Raw genomic sequence first — 20,433 nt, 5'->3', positions numbered from 1 at the left:
CCCATTTCATCTTCTTGAATTGGTTTTTATACCAGCAGTTGCTGGTATTGCCCTGTCCTTTCAGTGAAACATTGAATTAGATTCCCTGGCCACCCACAAGCTGGCCCTTAATGGTTGTATGGGTAAAGCAGAGATTACACACTTCCCTGTAGCCATAAAGATTAATTCCAGCAATGGGCACTCTTATAGGCTGAAGGTAATCAGTAGATCAAGTATTTACCATATCTACAGTGTTCTTTCCTAATTTCTAGGAACACTAACTTTTAAGATGGATTTGCATTTTTTTTTTATATAAGTTTAATATCAAGTATGTTGAATAATGTCCTTTAATTTGTTCCCTGCTTTCTGAGAATTTAATCTGGGGTCAGCATTTTTAAAACTTGTTAAGAGTACCATTTTTATATATCAAGGATGGTGTTTGTTAGGGTGACCATATATGTTGTACATGTTACATCACCTGCAGACCAGTATGTAATGTTATAAGTCAAGTGTAGGTGTAAATCTTAAAAAAAAGTCTAAGCAAAATAATCAACATAGCCCGATTCCATATAATTCAACGAGACAAAGCTGATGTAAACAAAATTGGTTTTGTGTTACATGTTTATTGAGTTGTTTATCTCAGATATTCTCTGCTTGTTACTCATCCTACACAATTTGGGTATACTGTTACAAATTACCAGAGCCTAAATTTTAATTCACGAAGCTTGCTTTTATACAATGAAGTACCCTAAAGAATCTGAAGTTTAGCAAATAAAATCCAAATAAAAATTGAGGCAAAAACAGCCATTTATGACCATAGCTGAGTTGGAAAATTATATCTATATGGTTTGCTATTCATATTTATTTCACTTTAAATCTGCAAAATTAAGATTTCTGTGAGAAAAACCTGATGATGTGATGATTTTTTTGTTTCTTTTTTTCCTTTTTAAATAGTTACCATTAAATTGTGAAAGGATGTATGCGATTGTATCTACATTAGTATAGTGTTTATAGTGTTTTACATTAGTGTTTACTGAGTGTTTACAAAGTGCATGTTCATAATTGTCTTTTAGTATTCAAAGGATTACTTTGCACCCCTATCTGTATATTTATTTGAAAATGACTATTTTATAAAGTTTTATTTTAGGTGGCAGCTGTTTTAGTGGAATTCAAACTGTTTACAGTGTATTCCTTTCATATTTTTGTATATTAAATTTATTGAATAAAATTGTGCTCTTCGTGGGAGCAATACCACAGACTGTATTTTTGGGGCAAGAAGACTCAACAATTACTGTTTTAATAATGTACTATGATTTGACTGATTGCTTACCTGGTCAGCTCAAAGCTTTCATCTCCTTCTTTTCCCAATACAACCAAATGCACTTGCTTCCCAACCTCACAGGGACACTGCTTCCTTGCCTATTTCAAATACCTCTATACATTGCCCACACCATGAAATTTGTATATTATTTTGTCAATGACTGGATTGTTAATGGTTGGAAGTTCTTAATTTACATTTTTGTCTTCCAACTTGTTTTTGTCTTAAAGAGATGTTTATGTTTAAATAAAGGGACACTATAGTCACCAGAACCACTACAGCTTAATGTAGTGGTTCTGGTATTTATATCCTGTCCTTGCATGCTTTTTTAGTGTAACCGCTACATTTCAAATGGTATCTAAGGGAGGCAAGTTACCTAAACAGATACTCCAGGACTATAGTGTTAGGAATATGTGTTGATATTCCTAATCATGTTCCTAATCATGTTCATGTTCCTGTTGAGTGATCATTTGAGTTGAGTGATAATTTTTGTTAAAGAGTTGTTTCATTGCACACTTACCCATATCTCATTTACAAACTTAGACAACCCGATTACACACAGATAACCCACCTCTATCACATCCATGTAATGTCACATACTTTTTTTTTTTAATTGCTCTCTCCTCCCTTTGTGGTCCCCTCCCCGGTCCATCTATTGTGCTTTGACTTCTTGGAGCAACTATTTTTCCTGTATACAATTATATTTGCCTTTATAGCCTTTATAAATTATTGTAAGAGTGGGATGCTTTGTAATGATTTTGTATTATTTGTTCAATACTTGAGCAAAGAATCAATGAATAAAGAAGGAAATACTATGATTGTATATTAATTGCATGACATTGCTGATGTAGTCTATGTTTATGTGCTCCCTATGAATCTCACATTTAAAATAAAACCACATTAAATGGTAAGAGGAAAGAAAATACAAAATTACCTGTAGGGTACATGAATATCGAGAGGTACACCTGCAGGCTATTCGTATCTTAACAGCAGTCCATATACGATAAAATATAACTTTTAATAGTCAATTAAAAGAAAAACAACACATTGGTCTGTGGAGTGATAGAAGGACAGAAACAATAGATGAGTAGAATTAGTTGACGTCAAAAAGTGGCTCAAATGTGAGGGAATAAAGTAATTGGATTTAAGAGGTCTGTACAAAAAACTCCAAGTTATCCTCTCCCATGTGAAATCACAGCATAGCCCTATTGACAAAGAATCAACCCCCACTACTCTGTATCGCTCGGCATTTGACTACCTCGGTAGAAATGTCTGCTCAAACGCTATTGTGGTCTGTCCTTGCTAAAATAAATGGTAATAAAGGCTGCAAACACATATAACATGCAGAAACATCAAGGCTGCAAATACAAACTTGGATTCCACTACCTAAATGTCATGATCTCTTCACCTAAATGTCTTGGTCTCTACCTTTTAGAGCAATTTGCTGATAAGTAAAACGATATAAAAAAAAATGACCATTTTAAGTTCTAAGATGTCAAAGATTGGCATTTCTTCCTGAATCATACGGTTTTGTTTTTAAATTAAACTCCTGCCAGGTTCAGAGCAAAGGTATATGGTTAGGCAGATAGAGATTAGTTGACTGATTTACATCAAATAACGTGTATATTGCTAAGACTTTATGATTTGTTTCCTTTTTCAGTGGTTATTCTATTGGTGAGGATATATCTGTTTAGTACCAAATACAACCTGACTTCTTCACAGCATATATTTAATATGGTGAAAAAAAAACATTTATTCCATTTCGAAAATGGATTGTGGGTGGTCAGATAAGGAATATACCGTACATGTCAGTAACAAAGCTGGTACCACCTTTGGCATTCATATAATGCTCTGTTGTTATATAGAAGTACTATTAAATATATAGTTCACACTCAAAATCACCACTAGAAGAGGAAGAACTAAGGATGAAAAATCTACTGTTTGCATGTCTCAACAGAAATTAAAATAAGACAACTTAAATATTTCTCCCCCAAAGTTTAAGCATTTACTTTTGTTCTCGTCTTGCCATTTTGTTTCTAACTGACAAGAGTGACACTTAGAGTGGTCTTCAGCTGCTGTTGCCTGTTTGTTTCATGGATTGGTCAGTTGTGGTTTCATGAATACCCTTATAGTAACCACTATTTTAATTTATTCTTATTTGAGTATTTGTGGCTTTCCTGTCAGCTTGAAAGTAACTTTTCATTCTCCAGTGACATTTCTAATTAATAATGTGTTTTGACCAAAGAACTGCTGATCATTTGATTTTTTATGTTATTTATACCATTCTCTGCAAATGTAGAGACTACAGTGTGTGGAATTCCATATAAGATGTATCTGAGGTAATGGTAATAATCATGCCAACAACTACACATCTTGACCAGGTCTGAATGCTGGGTTTTTACATCATGTTGCAATCACATAATTTGCTTTGTGGCTATATGCACTTTACACAGATATACATTATAAAGTAGGTACAGAGAATATCTGCAGTTCTACAAACTGCTACAAAGTAATATAGGATTTATGAAAGGTTCTTTTTAAATCCACAAGGTGATCATCTCCCATTAATCGTATCATACTCACAATGAATCTTGAAGTCCTTGTATTGTCTATCTTCAATTGCAACGACATACAAAGCCGCTCGATCAGGAAACATCAGCCCTCCAGGTTTCTGTTGATGAATTGTGGGTAAATTGGTCTCGTAATCTATTCACCTGACAAAGACATCACATTTTGAACTACACATATAAACTCCAGACAATCGCACTCTTCCTGGTTTTATTTGTCGCCATCACACTGTCACACAATGTTTAAGATTTGAGCAGATAAATCAGCCAGCAGCTTCATTGCTAAATGAAAAATGCCCATCCAAATGAAAGCAATTGTCAGTCACAGCAAAGTCTATTGAAATGAAAGATCTACCCACTAAATGCATTTTCCTATGACATCTAAAGAAAGTCACTCTACGTTTTTAAGAATGACATATAGCGTTCTTTCAGGTGAAGCAATTAGTTGTTGCTTGGCCAATTCTTACTCCGGGTCTTAAGATGACGGAGTACTTACCAGCCATTTATCTCGAGCAAATATGACAGTGTTAAGCATTGACTCGTAGAACAGACAGTAGCCCATCCATTCAGTGATTATGATGTCCACCTTGTCCACTGGTAATTCGACTTCCTCTACTTTACCTCTAAATATTGTAATGACTAGAAACAGATTCACAGAAAAATAAATAAAAATAGTAAATGTAGCAATAAGTAAAAAAAAAAAGTGCAATTGTAAATTTCAAAATGCTGTGTATTTTGTACACAATAGCAATAACACGATGGATATAGATATGTACAATACCACAGCTATAATGTAATTTAAAATGTTCAGTTATATGTTTTATGGCATTAATTGCATAATAGTCCCCAATCATGCTTTGGCAGGTTTATTTTATGAAGCAGAAAGTATCACACAGGCGAGTTAAGCCATTTACACTTTCTTGCAGATACTAATTTTGCTGCAGCACAATCTCCCTAACTGTGTGTAGATAATAGGGGGCATGTAGGGAGTTTAATATTGCTTTTTCCTTTGGGGTGATATAGAAACAGTTTTCTATTAACTCTTCCTTGTTGTAACATATATCATGTAGGTATGACCTTGCTTCCTACTACACATATGGCATGGAACACAACTGGATTTGAATGATTTTCACCAGTCTTTGGAATGTTAATAAATACAGCACCTAACTACACCACCTTAAATCATTTTTTTTCCATTTCTTTATTTTTGTTGTGCATGTGAAGACAAACATGCTTGCAATTATTATTATTATTATTATTATTATTTTATTATTTATATAGCGCCAACAAATTCCGTAGTGCTGTACAACAGGTGGACTGACAAACACGTAATTGCAACCAGACAAGTGGACGCACAGGAACAGAGGGGTTGAGTGCCCTGCAATTTCCCAACAGCATGAGCAAGTGTATTCAAAAACAAAGCATAATGATAGTAAGGCATTACAAAAAAAAAACTACAGGTGGTCCTCATTTAGCGACCTATCTGTTTTACAATGGCTCGCACTTACGACCAGGTGTAAGTACGGGCTGTCGTGAGGATTTCCTGTTCTGGTGCGCATGTCTATGTTCATGGACACTTCCTCGAACATAGACGAACGCACCAGAGCAGGGAATCCCTCTACTCTATGTTCAGGGAAATTTCCCCGCCAGTCAGGATTTCTTAAAGGCACATGTGTCCTTCTGTGGCAGGACTTTTCATCTGTAAGCCATCACTTCACTTAAATTAGACAGTGCATCTATAAATTCAGGTGTACATACATTATCATCGATGTAATTATATGTTCTAAAAATTATACAACGTCTTAGAATCAATGTATAAATACATTGGGTTGAGGAAAATACAATGAAAATAATAATAATATAACATTCATAAAGAGATCAATGTAAGTGGAATTTTAGCTTCACTAATTATCTTTCTAAAATTTTCCTTAGGAAATGTAGAGGCATAGTTAGGTAAGAAAATTATGACGCATCTCCTGGAAATGAGGATAGTGCTGTGAAAAGTTACTATATGATGATAAATAATGATCTGGCTACATTTGTTTATGACTATTAGCCAACCGTTATTTATCATTATATAGTAACTTTTCACAGCACTATCCTTATTTCCAGGAGATGTGTCTAGTCTCAAGGCAGTATTTGAGCTGAGACTATTAGCATTTGTTCCCTTTTTTTTCCATATTGTATACTGGGGTTAAGCCACTTGAGACCCCTGGAGTCTCATCTCAGAACTTAAGATTAGTGGTTACACTTGGCACCATTAGCCTAGGGTATAGTGCCTTTGGCGGTACCCACTATCTTATTCTCAGTTTTTTTCTTTTTAAGAAAATTATGAATTAATCTTTGTATAAATTCATACATAATGTATACAAGCCACTATATTTTTCAGTGATGAAACTACAATGATGTTAAAACTATAATTATGACGAACAGAGACAAAAGTTCATAGTCCTTTGCTGTAAAATAACTAATTAATGACAGATGATAATCTTGTTTGGAAAGGATTAAGTGTAAAGAAAATGTTTTAGGTAAAAAAGATGTTGTTACATAGTTACATAGCTGAAAAGAGACTGTCCATCAAGTTCAGCCTTCCTCACATTTGTTTTTTGCTGCTGATCCAAAAAAAGGCAAAAAAAAACAAACAAAAAAACAGTTTGAAGCACTTCCAATTTTGCAACAAGCTAGAAAAAAAATTCCTTCTTGACCCCAAAATGGCAGTCAGATTTATCCTTGGATTAAGCAGTTATTACCCTACATTGAAAGATTATATCCTTGAATATTCTCTTTTTGCAAGTATGCATCTAGTAGCTGTTTTAACATCTGTATGGACTCTGATAAAACCACTTCTTCAGGCAGAGAATTCCACATCCGTATTGTTCTTACAGTAAAAAAAACATTTCATTTGCCTTAGACAAAATCTTCTTTCTTCCAGTCTAAACGCATTACTTCGTGTCCTGTGTAAAGTGCGGTTTGTGAATAGATTTCCACACAATGGTTTGTATTGGCCTCGAATATATTTGTATAATGTTATCATATCCCCTTTAGGTGACGTTTTTCTAAACTAAATAGGTTTAAATGTGTTAACCTTAATTGTTCATTTAGTTAATATAAGATCGGAGATATGTTGATTTCTTCGAAGGGATCAATGTCCTCCCAAGTAATACAGTGGCTTGTAATTCATTTTAGTTACAATGGTGAAATTGACATAAAGTAAAATAGGATACATTCTAATTAAAAGACAATTATATACATGATCGCACATTGGTCCCTTGTTAGCACGTTACTCGAATATTAGAGGTATATAAGTCAAGAATTCTAAAGCGATTTAATCAATTCTTTATTTAAAAAAAGCAAACGTAAAACTTTGAATGGATGGTTCACTACATAAATGACCAGATATCGTAACCTACAATACGAGAGAGTGCGCGTAAAAAAAAATTAAAATTGTGTTTTAAATTTTAAAAAAACATGCACGTGTCTACTATATATATATATATATATATATATATATATATATATATATATATATATTTATATATATATATATATATAGGCTGACAAATGAAATATAGAGGTAATATGGAAATATGGAGCTAGAGAGACAATCAGTCTCATAAAAGAGAAAATTGACAGGCTAGATAAAGGAAGGCACAAACCAACAATTAACCATATAAACCAGATAAAGGAAGGCACAAACCAACACATTCATTAAAACTTTGAGCCAAGAAAGAGAGAGTATAAATGTGAGAGTAAATGTGAAATGGCAGAATAAGGTTGGCAGAGAATGGAAAATATGCTATCTAAGTTGGCCTAAACTTCTTCTTATGAAGTCCTGTCTGGTCTGCTAGTAATTGTAAAGTACACTGGAGATTAACTGCTCACATTGGCAGAATGCTATCTGCTATGCTCAAGAGTAATGGAACATTTGTAAAGAGCCAACCTGCTCCAAACCAGCCTAACCGACACTACCATCCTGCCATCCTGATTTATACCAACCTGCATAACACCAATCTGAACTTTGCCTCTAAGTAATATTGCAAGGTGTTATTTTCATACTGTATCAGTACTCCTTCCAAGAGGGGACTAATTCACTAAAGTTCTGCTTTCCTGTAATCCTGAAACCTTATTGTTCTGTTCTGTTTTACTTATCCCTCTATTCAACCTATACTTCTATCTATAGGTTCCCTTATTATTTACAAACATCCTGTTTATAACACACACATATATATATATATATATATATATATATATATATATATATATATATATATATATATATATATATATATAGCCTAAACCTGTTTCTCTAATTTTCCTCCTCCCTATAATTTTATTCATAGGATTTCCAATATGAGATGGTGGAGAGGAGCAGAGAAAACACTTTAGCACAGCAATTTGCACAAATTAATTTACACAAACATTGCATATAGTCTATACCTCCCATGCCCTGACTGGCCATCGGTCAGACTAGGCAAATGGCCAGTGGGCTGCGATGTCCATGTGCCGAGGCCGACAGGGGAGTTCACGGGATCTCCCTAGCTGGCTTTTTTAGGCCGGCTCAAAGATCTCCCTTGCTGGTCAACCCACTGTTATAAAGAGTGGGTCATCAATTGACTACAGCCCCATGTCCCCTCTTACACCCTGCACCCCTTTCACACCCTTAAGCCCCATGAACTCTTCACACACAACATCCCCATGTTCCCCTTCTCACACTCTGCAGCCCCTGTCTCCTCTTACATCCTGCAGCCCCATGTACCCATTCTACAAACTAGATCTAGTACCCCCCCCCCACACACAACATCCCTAATTCTCTAATCCACACACATCCACTATTCCCCACACTATATCCCATATCCTCGCACAATACATATGGACTGCTTGATGGGCATTGAACAGATAGGCCCAGTTTGGGGAGGCGACATCTCATTAGTGATGAGTCCTAGGACTGCACTGCCCTGTATACCTTTCTATCTGTATCACTCTACCTAACTTACAGTAACACTTTATTTTTTATTTTATTTGTCAAACTCTGTTATATTATGGTCACTAAACTATCATTAAATCTAACAAAATATGTGGCTATTTATTAAAAAATAGGCTTTGAAGAAAATGCATTTTGCCGTCATTCCAAACTTGAGCAAGTGTGAATTTTTATATTTTCATTACTGTTATATATAATTTATATGTTCATCTGCAGAGCAAAGTACAAATTTCTAAGAACTCATTCATAAAAAGGTGTAGGCGCATCACATTATTTGGTGACATGATAATTATGTAATGTGCCATGACAACAACAATTATCTCACATCATTATTATGCTTTTAAACATAAATGTATGCTATTTTCATAAGACGTCTTCTGTTTTCTCTTTGACGGTTAAATTGATTGGTATGCCATAAAACTGAATACATCTTAAAAACTTCTGAAGCAGTCATTTAGTAATCAACATTTATTAGCTGCTAGCTAGGCTATTGATAAATGACAAAACAGTCTAATGAGAATGCATGTTTTTTTTAATGTATAACAGAGGATTCAAAAATACAAGTAGCACTTTAAAACTTTACAAAACTTTGCTCTAAACAGCTTCAGAACAGGAAAGCTGAAGACTATCGCGTTATACATTGATATAAACTCTCATAATCTGGAGCACACTGTTCTCTTATTCCAGCATATTTATCTGTATATTACTAAATGCATCTTTTCTGATTATGTATTAATTTATTTGTGCGAGCTGGTTATGAATATATCACTAGTCTTTGTTATTTTATGGGCATTTTAAAATTAAGCTTAAATAAATCTATTTCACAGCAGTAGAATATAGAACATTCATGTGTTTTTCATTTTTTTTAGTGCATCTTTATTTCTGTTTGTATGTTTAGAAAATTACACATTTTATCATGTCTTTTGCTGTGCTGGCAATGCGCCCAGGTGGGGAAAATTGCAAAAGAAAAAAGAAAAATATAAAGCTGCCAATATAAAAAAATGACATTGCTACTCAACAGCTCTCCCTCCCGTTCCTCTGCTAAAATGTGTAATTATTTAAAATATATAATTGTATTTTTATTTCCATAAATGTATCAGTCGTAGGAGTTTTTTCTGCAGCACACTGTTCCTAAGTCTCAATGGGGTTTAAATGTTTACTGCTGAGATTGAAAAGCCACATTGATCAGTGTGATTTTGCAGCAGAGAAGATAGTTGGCGTTACTCAATAAAGATTTTAACAAATGATCTTACGTTTTCCATATTGTATTCCACCCACCAATCCTTTACTGCAGCGTTGTACTAGATGCCAGGAATAAAACAGTCTTTGCGAATATTTAAAAAAAGAATCATTTTTTTCTTATGCACCCACACAACTTGATAATTTATGCTGCTAAGCTTACAAGTGATATCTACTGTTAAGGGAAGAGCCAAGTTGAAATAACAGGTGTTAACAAAATGGCATGTTTGCTAAATATTGAAATAAAAAATAAATGAAAACAAATTATATATATATATATATATATATTATTGCATGTTTAAGAAAGTAAAATTTTCAGTAATGTACTGATATGGGCATTAGGGATTTGCATTAGTATTTCCAGTATTCTTTTTCGGTTTCATTATATTTTTAGGATTTTCAATTTACACTCTACAGGAGGAATCCTGTCAAATTACTTGTCTGTTCAATTAATTTTATAATATATTTGGCAGAAGGACAGGCAGAGCAATTATTATATGATGAGACCAAAAAGATTTTGACAAATACCATCAACAACAGCCCACAAGTTACTTTTAGTGCCTTTGGGGGACATTTATGAAATTGTCATTATTTGAAAATGGCACAAAAGATGTACAAAGAGAGAAGTCACCAATGGAATGTGTTTACTGGTTTTACTGGTTTGCATGGTTATTGCCCCAACTTTTAGTACGTTGCACTATATTTCACAAGACGGCACAATGATAAATATTCCCCAATGTGGGTTATGTCATAAATCTGTTAATAATTACTTGCTTGAGAGGGTACATGTATTAAGGGAAAATAATGTCATCTTGGGGTTCTGGAGATATCATAATAAATCACAAGACTGGAGATTGAATGATTTATAAATGTCTCCATGAACCCAAGATGACATTTTTTCTCCTAATACACGTTTTGCTGTTACTCATCTTTTATTTTACATAATATTTTTTAGGCTAGGGTTAGTTTTAGTGTGTTAAGGTACATTACCATAATGTTCAATGTTATGGTAATGTTAAAATAAAGTAATAGTTCTGTGATAAAAGGCGCTTAACAGAGATGGATTGCAATACAGTACACAGTAAAGTGGTAGCAGCTCACACACCAAACATAGGCACTCTTCAACCTATTAACAATCAGATGTGTACAAAAAACGCTATTGTGCAAATAAATGCCAAATAGAACAAAAATGTGGAGCGCTTGAACAATAAAATAAACACTTACTCCTGTAATACTCAGGAGATATATGGAGATAATCAAGAAGTCCTTGTGTGTCCACGATAGGTAAATAACCTCAGAAATGGAAACAAAAGCAGAGAAAACAGGGAAGCAGTGCTAACCCTGGTGTGGAAATCTTTGATATAATAGATGGTCAAATGTGAGTAACAAATGGCTTCTCACCTTATCAGGAGCCAGTAACCAGGCTCCAAGTGTATAGACGTAGTGTCGAATATAGAGTGACACAGCCCTTCTTTGCAGCAGTATAAGTATATCACTAGTCCACTTGAATAGAAAATATAACATTTATTGCAAATATAACTTTCAAACAATAAAATCAGTATACTCAAGTGTCAGTGCTCGGTCCAAGACGCGTTTCGCCTGTATAATTCGGCATTATCAATTGGTGAATACATGCTGCAAATGTGAATTTTAAATATCCCCTAGTAGTAGCTGATTGGGGGATGGCGTCCGTGATACATCCAATCACGGCGCTCATGTGAGTGGGAGTGTAGGGACCCAGCTGTTGATAATCTTCCTGACGTCATGACGTCATCACGCACGACGGCTCATGCGTGTGACGTCACATGCGGAAATGAACTACTCGTGTGGGTCCGTCCCACATTGATGGTGCTTCCGAGAAGTGTTGCATTTGTTTCGCACGATGGAAATCCGCCATTTTTCTTAGGGGCAATGTGTTGGAAATCGGTGTCCATATATAGTCCGATGTTAGTCCAATATCAGGGAGTATCCCTAAATTTTATAAGTTCTCAAAGAACATGTATGTAATGAAAAAGTGGAAAAGATGGAAAAAGGTTTGTGTATTATCCATCATAAAGATTATAATAAAAAATGACATCTTGTAGGCATGTTGCAAATATATAAATAAATAATATACATTGACATTATTACATAGTAAATAGAGGAGTGGAATGTGTAGGGCTAGAATGATGACTTCGCACATGTAAAAAGAAATATCCATAAAATATGTAAACCAGAGGGTTATTAAAAAACATTAAAATGTAGCTAAAAAAATGCTAAATTTCAAAGTCATCATTCAGTCCATGAGGTTGCATTGTATCCAAATTAAAAATCAATTTCATCTCTGTTTGTCCTATGGTCTTGATTAGATCACCCCCCTCCAATTTGTAGAAACTCTTTGAATACCCATAAATTCCATACAGCGAGGGTCACAGTTATGTTTGTCTTTGAAATGCATAGACACTATGTTTTTCAAAACCGTTCTTTATGTTCCTTATATGCTCTTGGATTTGTGTGTTCAATGTTCTGATAGTTCTTCCTATATAAGTTAGTTTACATGGGCAGGTGATTTTATATATAACTCGTGTGGAGTGACAGGTAATTAGTTGTTTAATTTTAAACTTTTTTCTAATGTCTCTGGGGTGAACAAATTCCTTTATTGTTCGTCTTGAACTCTGGGTATTCTTACAAGCTCCACAGGAGCCGCACCCATAAAATCCATTTGCCTCATTAAAAAAGGATGTGTTTGCAGTAGTATTTCGTAATAGTAGATGGTTATGTACTTAACTACTGCTCAGATTCTGTGCGCCTCTATAAGTGATCATAGGTGTGTCGGGAAGTAAAGAATGAAGGACAGGATCATTTTTTAAAATTGGCCAATATTTTTTGATAATTTTCTTGAGTTGTTTGCTATTACAATTAAAGTCACAGATAAAATTAAGACTCTGGTGTTGTATCTCTGTTTTTTTTTGTCTTTATATACAAGTAGGTCGTTTCTATTTTTCATTTCTACCTCCCCATAAGCCTTCTCTAGCAATTCGTTACTATACCCTTTTTCTCTGAAGTCATTAAGTATTTTAGTGGATTGTTCCTGAAATTTTGCACTATCAGGTCAATTGCGTTTAATTCTTAAGAGCTGTGCTTTGGGGGCGTTCAACAGCCAAGGGGAGAAATGACAGCTTTTCTCCCCTATATAGCTGTTGACGTCTACCTTTTTTAAAAAAGTGCAAGATTTGAGGACATTTTCCTCCACGTATATGTTGAGATCCAAAAATTCAACTGAGGTTTTGCTAAAGTGACTAGTGAGTGTGATCCCCCAATCGTTCGTATTTAAATGAGATAAAAAAGTATTGAGAGACAATTCATCGCCCTTCCAAATAAAAAATATGTCGTCAATGTAACGACGATAGGTGACGAGGTTTGCGTCCCATCTATGATCACTGTAAATGAATTCATGTTCCCAGTGTGACATGAACAGGTTCGCGTAGCTGGGCGCAAACCTCGTCCCCATCGCCGTTCCACATATTTGCAGGTAGAACTGGTCGCCAAACCAAAAATAATTGTTCTTCAAAATCCACTCTATCCCTTCAATAATTAAATTAACCTGTTTACTAGAAAATTTCTTGGAATGTTCCAAAAAGTGCCTTGTTGCTCTACATCCTTGTGCATGGGAGATAATCGTATATAACGAACTGACGTCCGATGTTACCAGATAGTAATCTGTGTCCCAGGTGATCTGTTGGATGATCTGTAGGATATTGATGGTGTCTCTCAAATAACTCGGGCAGGTGCTGACAATGGGTTGTAAACACTTGTCAATATACTGTGATAACCTGCTCGAGATGGATACTATCCCCGAGACAATAGGTCTACCGGGTGGTTTATCTCTATCCTTATGGATCTTGGGGAGATAATAAAAGACTGGGATCTTGGGGTATTGCACTTTTAAAAATTTATATTCTCTTAAATTTAAAACCTCATCCATTTTTCCTCTCTCAAGTAGTTCATAATAGGTATTTTTAATCTCAGCCGTGGGATCCTTATTAAGGGTTTGATATGTGTGATGGTCACTTAATAATCTTGAAATTTCTTGATTATAGTCATCTATATCCAAAATGACAATTCCTCCCCCATTGTCGGACGGTTTTATGACGATTGCTTGGTCATCTCTTAGTTGTTTAAGGGCTTGTCTCTATTTTTTTTTTTTTATTCTTTATTTTTGATGTGCAGGAGATGACAGTTATGCTTGCAATGCCACAATAGCAATTACAAGCACTCCAAAAACACAGGTACATGGCATATGTAGATCAATTGCACATTTTTTAAAGATAATAAACAAAAGTAATAAAGATAGGCTTCATAGTCAGGTCTGGCGTTCATGGCTAAACAAGCTTTAACAAAATTGTCTAAAGTGTGATAATGCTTATGCTTGTACTGAGTAGTCAGTTGATAGAAACACTGTACTATACAGTTATGTGAGGTTTGGACTATAACATGAGTGGCTATAAGTACCATTAACGCAGCCTGGACATATAAGGTTAAAAACAAAACTAGGTGTCAGACAGGGTTTTAGGAGAATAGTTAGAGGGTTATCCAGCTTAAGTATCTCTTGCTGCCTTAGGTCAGGGAGTTTTGCAGTGCTAAACGTCATAAGTGAAAAACAAACAAAGATAAACATTAAAGGCATGGTTCGGTCCTTTCAGGATGGCTGCCCTGCTCCACCTGGAGGATAGTCATCCAATACCCTGGTTGGGTTCATAGCGTCCGCTTGTTTATAACGCATGAGATACTGCATCAAAAAATATTGCGTACGTTATTGTTTAAGATCAAGCTAGCCTGAGAAAACATTTAACACAAAAGCAGGTAAAGCAAAACATAAAAGTTAGACAGCTGCAGCATGCATGCGTATGTGAAACCCAGTCAGGCTGTCCCGTGTGAGACATATATGGAAGTCCCAGCAGTGTCAACTGGTGTTAGTCCCATGGTGGCCGTACAGCTTTGGGCGGCGGGCGTTAATTCAGCCTATTCCCATGGATGGGAAGTGTGAGTCTTGTGCACTGAGGATGAGGGTGGCTGTAGCTTTCTGATGGCTCTGTTGTGCATCCCTCCAGCCCCAGGCCGGTTGACAGGCCAGCCTCTTCGTGCCATGGACCTGGGGGCTCCTGGGGTCCCTGTTCTCCCCTCTAAGGGGTAAGCAGGAGGATTTGGTTTTAGGTGGCTGCTTGTAGCGGATGATCCTCCGCCTGTGTGGACGGTGCCGTGAGGTTCTGCCCCTTGCGGCCCTCGGCCTAGGTGATCTCTTGATGGACGGGGGTTTATGTACTTTAGATACATGGACGATCATATGGGGCCCCCTTACCGTCCGGTTCTCAGCTTCCCAGTCGTCCACCCGGTGTTGGGGCTTGGCTGCTTTTTGGCGTGCCTCCAATCCTGCCCAGAAACGGGTAAAAATTTAGTCCAGTCTCCTTTGAGTGATCTGTGCCGGGCTTAGAGGCTCCGGCTCGGATTGCTGGGAGTTGTTGTCCTGTAGGGTATGTTGGGCCGCCATCTGATGTGTTTCTGCGATTAGCTTAAATTTGCTTGGTGCCAGGTACACGCTAGGGTGGACCGGGATAACCCCCACCGGTCCAGAGGGGGGGGAACAGGGCTGTATTACCGGCTTGGGAGGGCACTAGGTCGCGCAGAGCGGGGGATCGGCCGCCTCACCCGTCCGGCGATGCTTCTAGGCCTCACTCCCGACACCCTCGACGGACGCTCCATGCACCCGAGGGCGGCAGACCTGGGGGCACCTCGGCTGGCTCCTGAGGTAAGTATGACCAAGCTTCAGGCGTTTTTGTGGGTTCTGGCTGGCTGGAGTGCTTTAATTCGGGCTAGAAAAGAAGATTGAGCTCGGAGCTCACACGAGGCACGTCCAGCCGCCATGAAGCTCAGGCCCCGCCCCCGGCTTGTCTCTATTTAAGACTTAAATTTTGTTCATTTGGTCTAAGTTGTTTTATTTTGTTAACGTCATTCATCACCATCTTTTCAAAGGTGGTCATCTCACCAGAGATGCAACATCTTGGAAAAAGATGTTGATAAAGACCCCAGAAGGGTTGAAACGTCGATTTTTTTGGACAGAATTTGTACCATGCTTTTGATACAGTAAATACTTTTTTTCCACTTTATTGAAGTCCTGGTGTGCTCCCCTTATTGATTTATTATATATATATATATATATATATATATATATATATATATATATTTATAAATATAAACAGTGTTGGCTACCTCATCCTCCTCCTCCACTGCCACGGTCACCGCCTCCTCAACCTATGGGTCACTTAGTATAAACTAGGTACACATTAGCAGAGGCTTGTGAAGGCCTTTTCTCCATGCATCAGGAGTTGAGCATTTCTCCATGCATCAGGACTGCAAGAAATGCACCGCAGGCAGCAAAATGTTACTTTTTTTGTATGACCCAATATTCTGTGGGCTACCACAATAAAAAAAAAAAAAAAGATAAATAACAGTGTTGGCTACCTCATCCTCCTCCTCCACTGCTGCTTCCACCTACACCACCACGGCCACCGCCTCCTCAACCTATGGGTCACTTAGTATAAACTAGGTACACATTAGCAGAGGCTTGTGAAGGCCTTTTCTCCATGCATCAGGAGTTGAGCTCAGTTTAAACAATGAAAGAGAATACCCTGCACTCCAACCCTCTCTCAAATGGATAATTCTGGTGATCCTCCTGACAGCCATGCTTTAGATTTTGATTTATGTTCTTCCTAAGCTAAAATCAAAGATACCATCTAGTGCTATTTTATGGCTCAGCTGTACTTTTTATTTTTATGTTATTTTAAGTGATTTCCCTATCCACATTTGTTTGCAGGGCACTTGTCCTACTCTCACCCCCATTTTACTTGCTTTTGCAGCTCTCTAGTTCTTTCCAGGAGTTTATAGAGGCATTTTTGTGGCCAAAAGTTTGGGTCTCCATTGACTTCAATGGGGTTCGGGGTCAAGTTCAAACTTTTTAAAGTTTGGCCGAACCCGCTGGACCCGAAAATCCAGGTGTCCGCTCAACTATAGTTATGGTACTTAGAGTTTTCTTTTAAATTACAGAGTTACAGATAATAGAGTTACAGATATATAAATTTTGCCATATTTTCTATTCTTCCTAAGACAATCAAAGAATGTATAAAGGTGAAAAGTATCAATTTTCATTAGGCAGTTAAGGTATGTTCTTAAACAGTGGTTCTTCGTGTTATTTAATTATAACTATGCAAGACCATGTTATTTGTAAAATATGAGGCAAACTGGCAAAATTACATATTCTGTAATATCTGTGACATACCTTTAATTAATTTACAGTTGTGCTCAAACGTTTGCAGACCCTGGCAGAAATTGTGAGATTTTGGCATTAGTTTTGAAAATATGGCTGATCATGCAAAAAAATATATTTTATTGAAAGATAGTGATCACATAAAGCCATTTACTATCACACAGTTGTTTGGCTCCTTTTTTAAAATCATAATGATAACAGAAATCCCCCAAAGGCCCTTGATCAAAAGTTTACGTACCCTTAAATGTTTGGCCCTCCAGTGGTTACAGCAGAAAAAGGTGAAGGTTCTGGAGTGGCCATCACAGTCTCCTGACCTTAATATCATGGAGCCACTCTGGGGAGATCTTAAACGTGCGGTTCATGCAAGACGACCAAAGACTTTGCATGACCAGGAGGCATTTTGCCAAGACGAATGGGCAGCTATACCACCAGGAAGAATTAGGGGCTTTATAGACAACTATTACAAAAGACTGCACACTGTCATTGATGCTAAAGGGGTCAATACACAGTATTAAGAACTAAGGGTATTCAGACTTTTGAACAGGGGTAATTTCATTTATTTCTTTGTTACCAATGTTTTGTTTTCTGATTGTGCCATTCTGTTATAAGCTACAGTTAAATATGAATCCCATAAGAAATAAAAAAAAAAATGTGTTTTGTCTGTTCATTCATGTTTTCTTTAAAAATGGTACATACATTACCAATTCTCCAAGGGTATGCAAACATTTGAGCACAACGGTATCAATGACATCTAAACAACATAAAAAATAAAATAAAAAAATGTATATCTTGTGTACCTGTGCCGGAGCTTGTTGTCCCCTCAGCATTTGGGCTAGTAGTTTTCCGCCCTTGTTCGAATGATGATAAAAGAAGGCTTTCGAGTGTTGTAATGCCCGGTGGTATTTGCGCTCAATGAGATCTGTCAGTTGTCAACGTGTGTTTATTCATTCTTGCTGGGCTTCAAGTTGTACTATTCTTGTGGAGAGGTCACACATTTGTCTTCTGTGTTCTTTCTTCTTGTCGGCTGCTAGTTTGATAAGGTGCCCCCTGAGGACACTCGTGTGTGCCTCCCAGAGGGTCACCTTTGACATCCTCTTGGTTGCGTTCTCCTCGACGTATAGTGTTAATTGCTGTGTCACTTGTTCTACCGTAGCTAGGTCAGTGAGCATTTACTCCTTGAGGGAGTAAATAACTCTGACAATTCTCACTTAATATTAAGAGTAGAAGTCAAAAGTGTATAGTACCTTTACTAGGTCAAGGTAGAAAAAACTATTTAAATTTATTTTTCTTCATTTGACTGTAAAAATTCAACATAATATAACAATTATACAAGTCATATTTTCTGTAAAAAAAACAAACAAAAAAAACAAAGTTGAATGTTAATGTTAAACAAAGCTTATACACAGAAACTTAGATACGAAAGTAACTCAACACAACATCTATCCCTATTTATCCAATCCATTCATACCCATATCTCATTACTAGGGGTGGCACGAGGAAGGCAACGGGGGGCAGACAGTCCTACAGGGGAGAACAATGCTATGGATCTGATTGATCAAGAAGGTCCCAAGAATGCCAGATCTCTTTAAATTTAGATAATCCCCATAGTCATAAAAGCTTCCATTTTATGTTGATAGTCAATCTGGCCAAGTATAATTCTCCATTCTACTGGGCCAGGAGTTTTCCAACTTTTGGCCATACATAATTTTATGGCCATAAAGATATAAATCAGTAAAGATAGAAAATATTGATACACACAATGCCTCCCATAACAAATATATTTGCCTATATCCTGTATATTAAATATATTTAAATAAATGAAAGATGTATAGGTGGAGCACAAACAGAATATATAATTACAATGAACCACTGTACCCACCCAAAAGTGTAGATACCTCACTTGAACAATATACTTAAAATTATGTTAGGTGGCTGTCAACGAATAATCATGCAGTATATCAATATAGCAAAATTATGCTTATAAATACTTTGTAAAGAGCTTAGCTGTATATAGTTGATATATAAAAATAAGTTTATTAAAAATAAAACACACACAATAGAGGTACAGCTGCTTACAAGATAACGGTAGGTGAGTATGTGCGGGCAGAAAGCTCTGTTACTAACAAGCGCTTGTTATTATGAGATCCGTAGAGGTAGTACTGGAGGGATGCATAAGTCTTTATAGCCCCTGAATCTGTCTCCTTGCTGGATACTCCTATGCCTGCAGCAGCTCACCAGGCAATTCCGGCTTCAGGTTCGTGGGATTAGAAGAACCGCCCACTTGATGACATCAGTGTGCATTACTCACAAGCCCTTGTTATTATGAGATCCGTAGAGGTAGTACTGGAGGGATATATAAGTCTTTATAGCCCTCGACTCTTTCCGGTCGCTGGATACTCTGAGGCATGCTGCAGCTCACCAGACGATTCCGGCTTCAGGATTGCGGGATTAGAAGTACCGCCCACTTGATGACATCAGTGCGTATTACATCAATGTGTTTCACCTGTGGGTTTCATCAGGATGTAGGATATGTGTTGTCCATCTCTCTGATGAGAGAATTTAACGGCAATTAAGTCGCCTTCAACAGTCTCTATTTGTTGAACGTTAAAAATCCTAATTTACATATAAATTGCCGAGACATATTATGCAATCAACTATATACCGAAAACTTGACATATCACAGTGCATATATAGAAAGCAACAATAGTCAAACATCTATGGTAATCATATACCCTACAAAATTTAGAAACAACTAACAAACTGAATCACATTAAGAACAGTAATAGTTCCTATAAAACACAAGGAAAACAGATTAGTATAACATTGATAAAAAAACATTGTGAAAATATTTATACAACATCAGGCTTATGAAACCAGTGAGAAGGTGGTGATGGTTTGAATACAGGTGGTCCTCATTTTGCCGTCTACCTATTTTACGACGGCTCGCACTTCCAGCTCTCTCGTGGGGTGGTAAATGTGAGCCGTTGTGGGAATTAGAGGGATTTCCTGATCTGCTGCATTTGTCTATGTTCGGGGACATTTCCCCGAA

General features: G+C 36.7%; 1 protein-coding gene across 1 annotated transcript in view; it reads right to left on the bottom strand.

Annotated features, from left to right (window-relative positions):
* PRMT8 (protein arginine methyltransferase 8) overlaps positions 1-20,433 on the bottom strand; it is a 276,310-nt gene that overhangs the window by 70,019 nt on the left and 185,858 nt on the right. Inside the window, exons 5-6 of the mRNA XM_063447793.1 lie at positions 4,361-4,503; positions 3,881-3,968 (exon numbers count right to left, since the gene is read on the bottom strand). Of these exons, the coding sequence (XP_063303863.1) occupies positions 3,881-3,968; positions 4,361-4,503 (231 nt within the window). The remainder of the gene's footprint in view (positions 1-3,880; positions 3,969-4,360; positions 4,504-20,433) is intronic.

Source organism: Pelobates fuscus, chromosome 3 (genome assembly GCF_036172605.1).
Source record: "Pelobates fuscus isolate aPelFus1 chromosome 3, aPelFus1.pri, whole genome shotgun sequence".
Lineage (NCBI taxonomy): Eukaryota > Metazoa > Chordata > Amphibia > Anura > Pelobatidae > Pelobates > Pelobates fuscus.
Note: the sequence above shows the minus strand (reverse complement) of the source record. Positions and strands in the feature narration are given on the sequence as shown.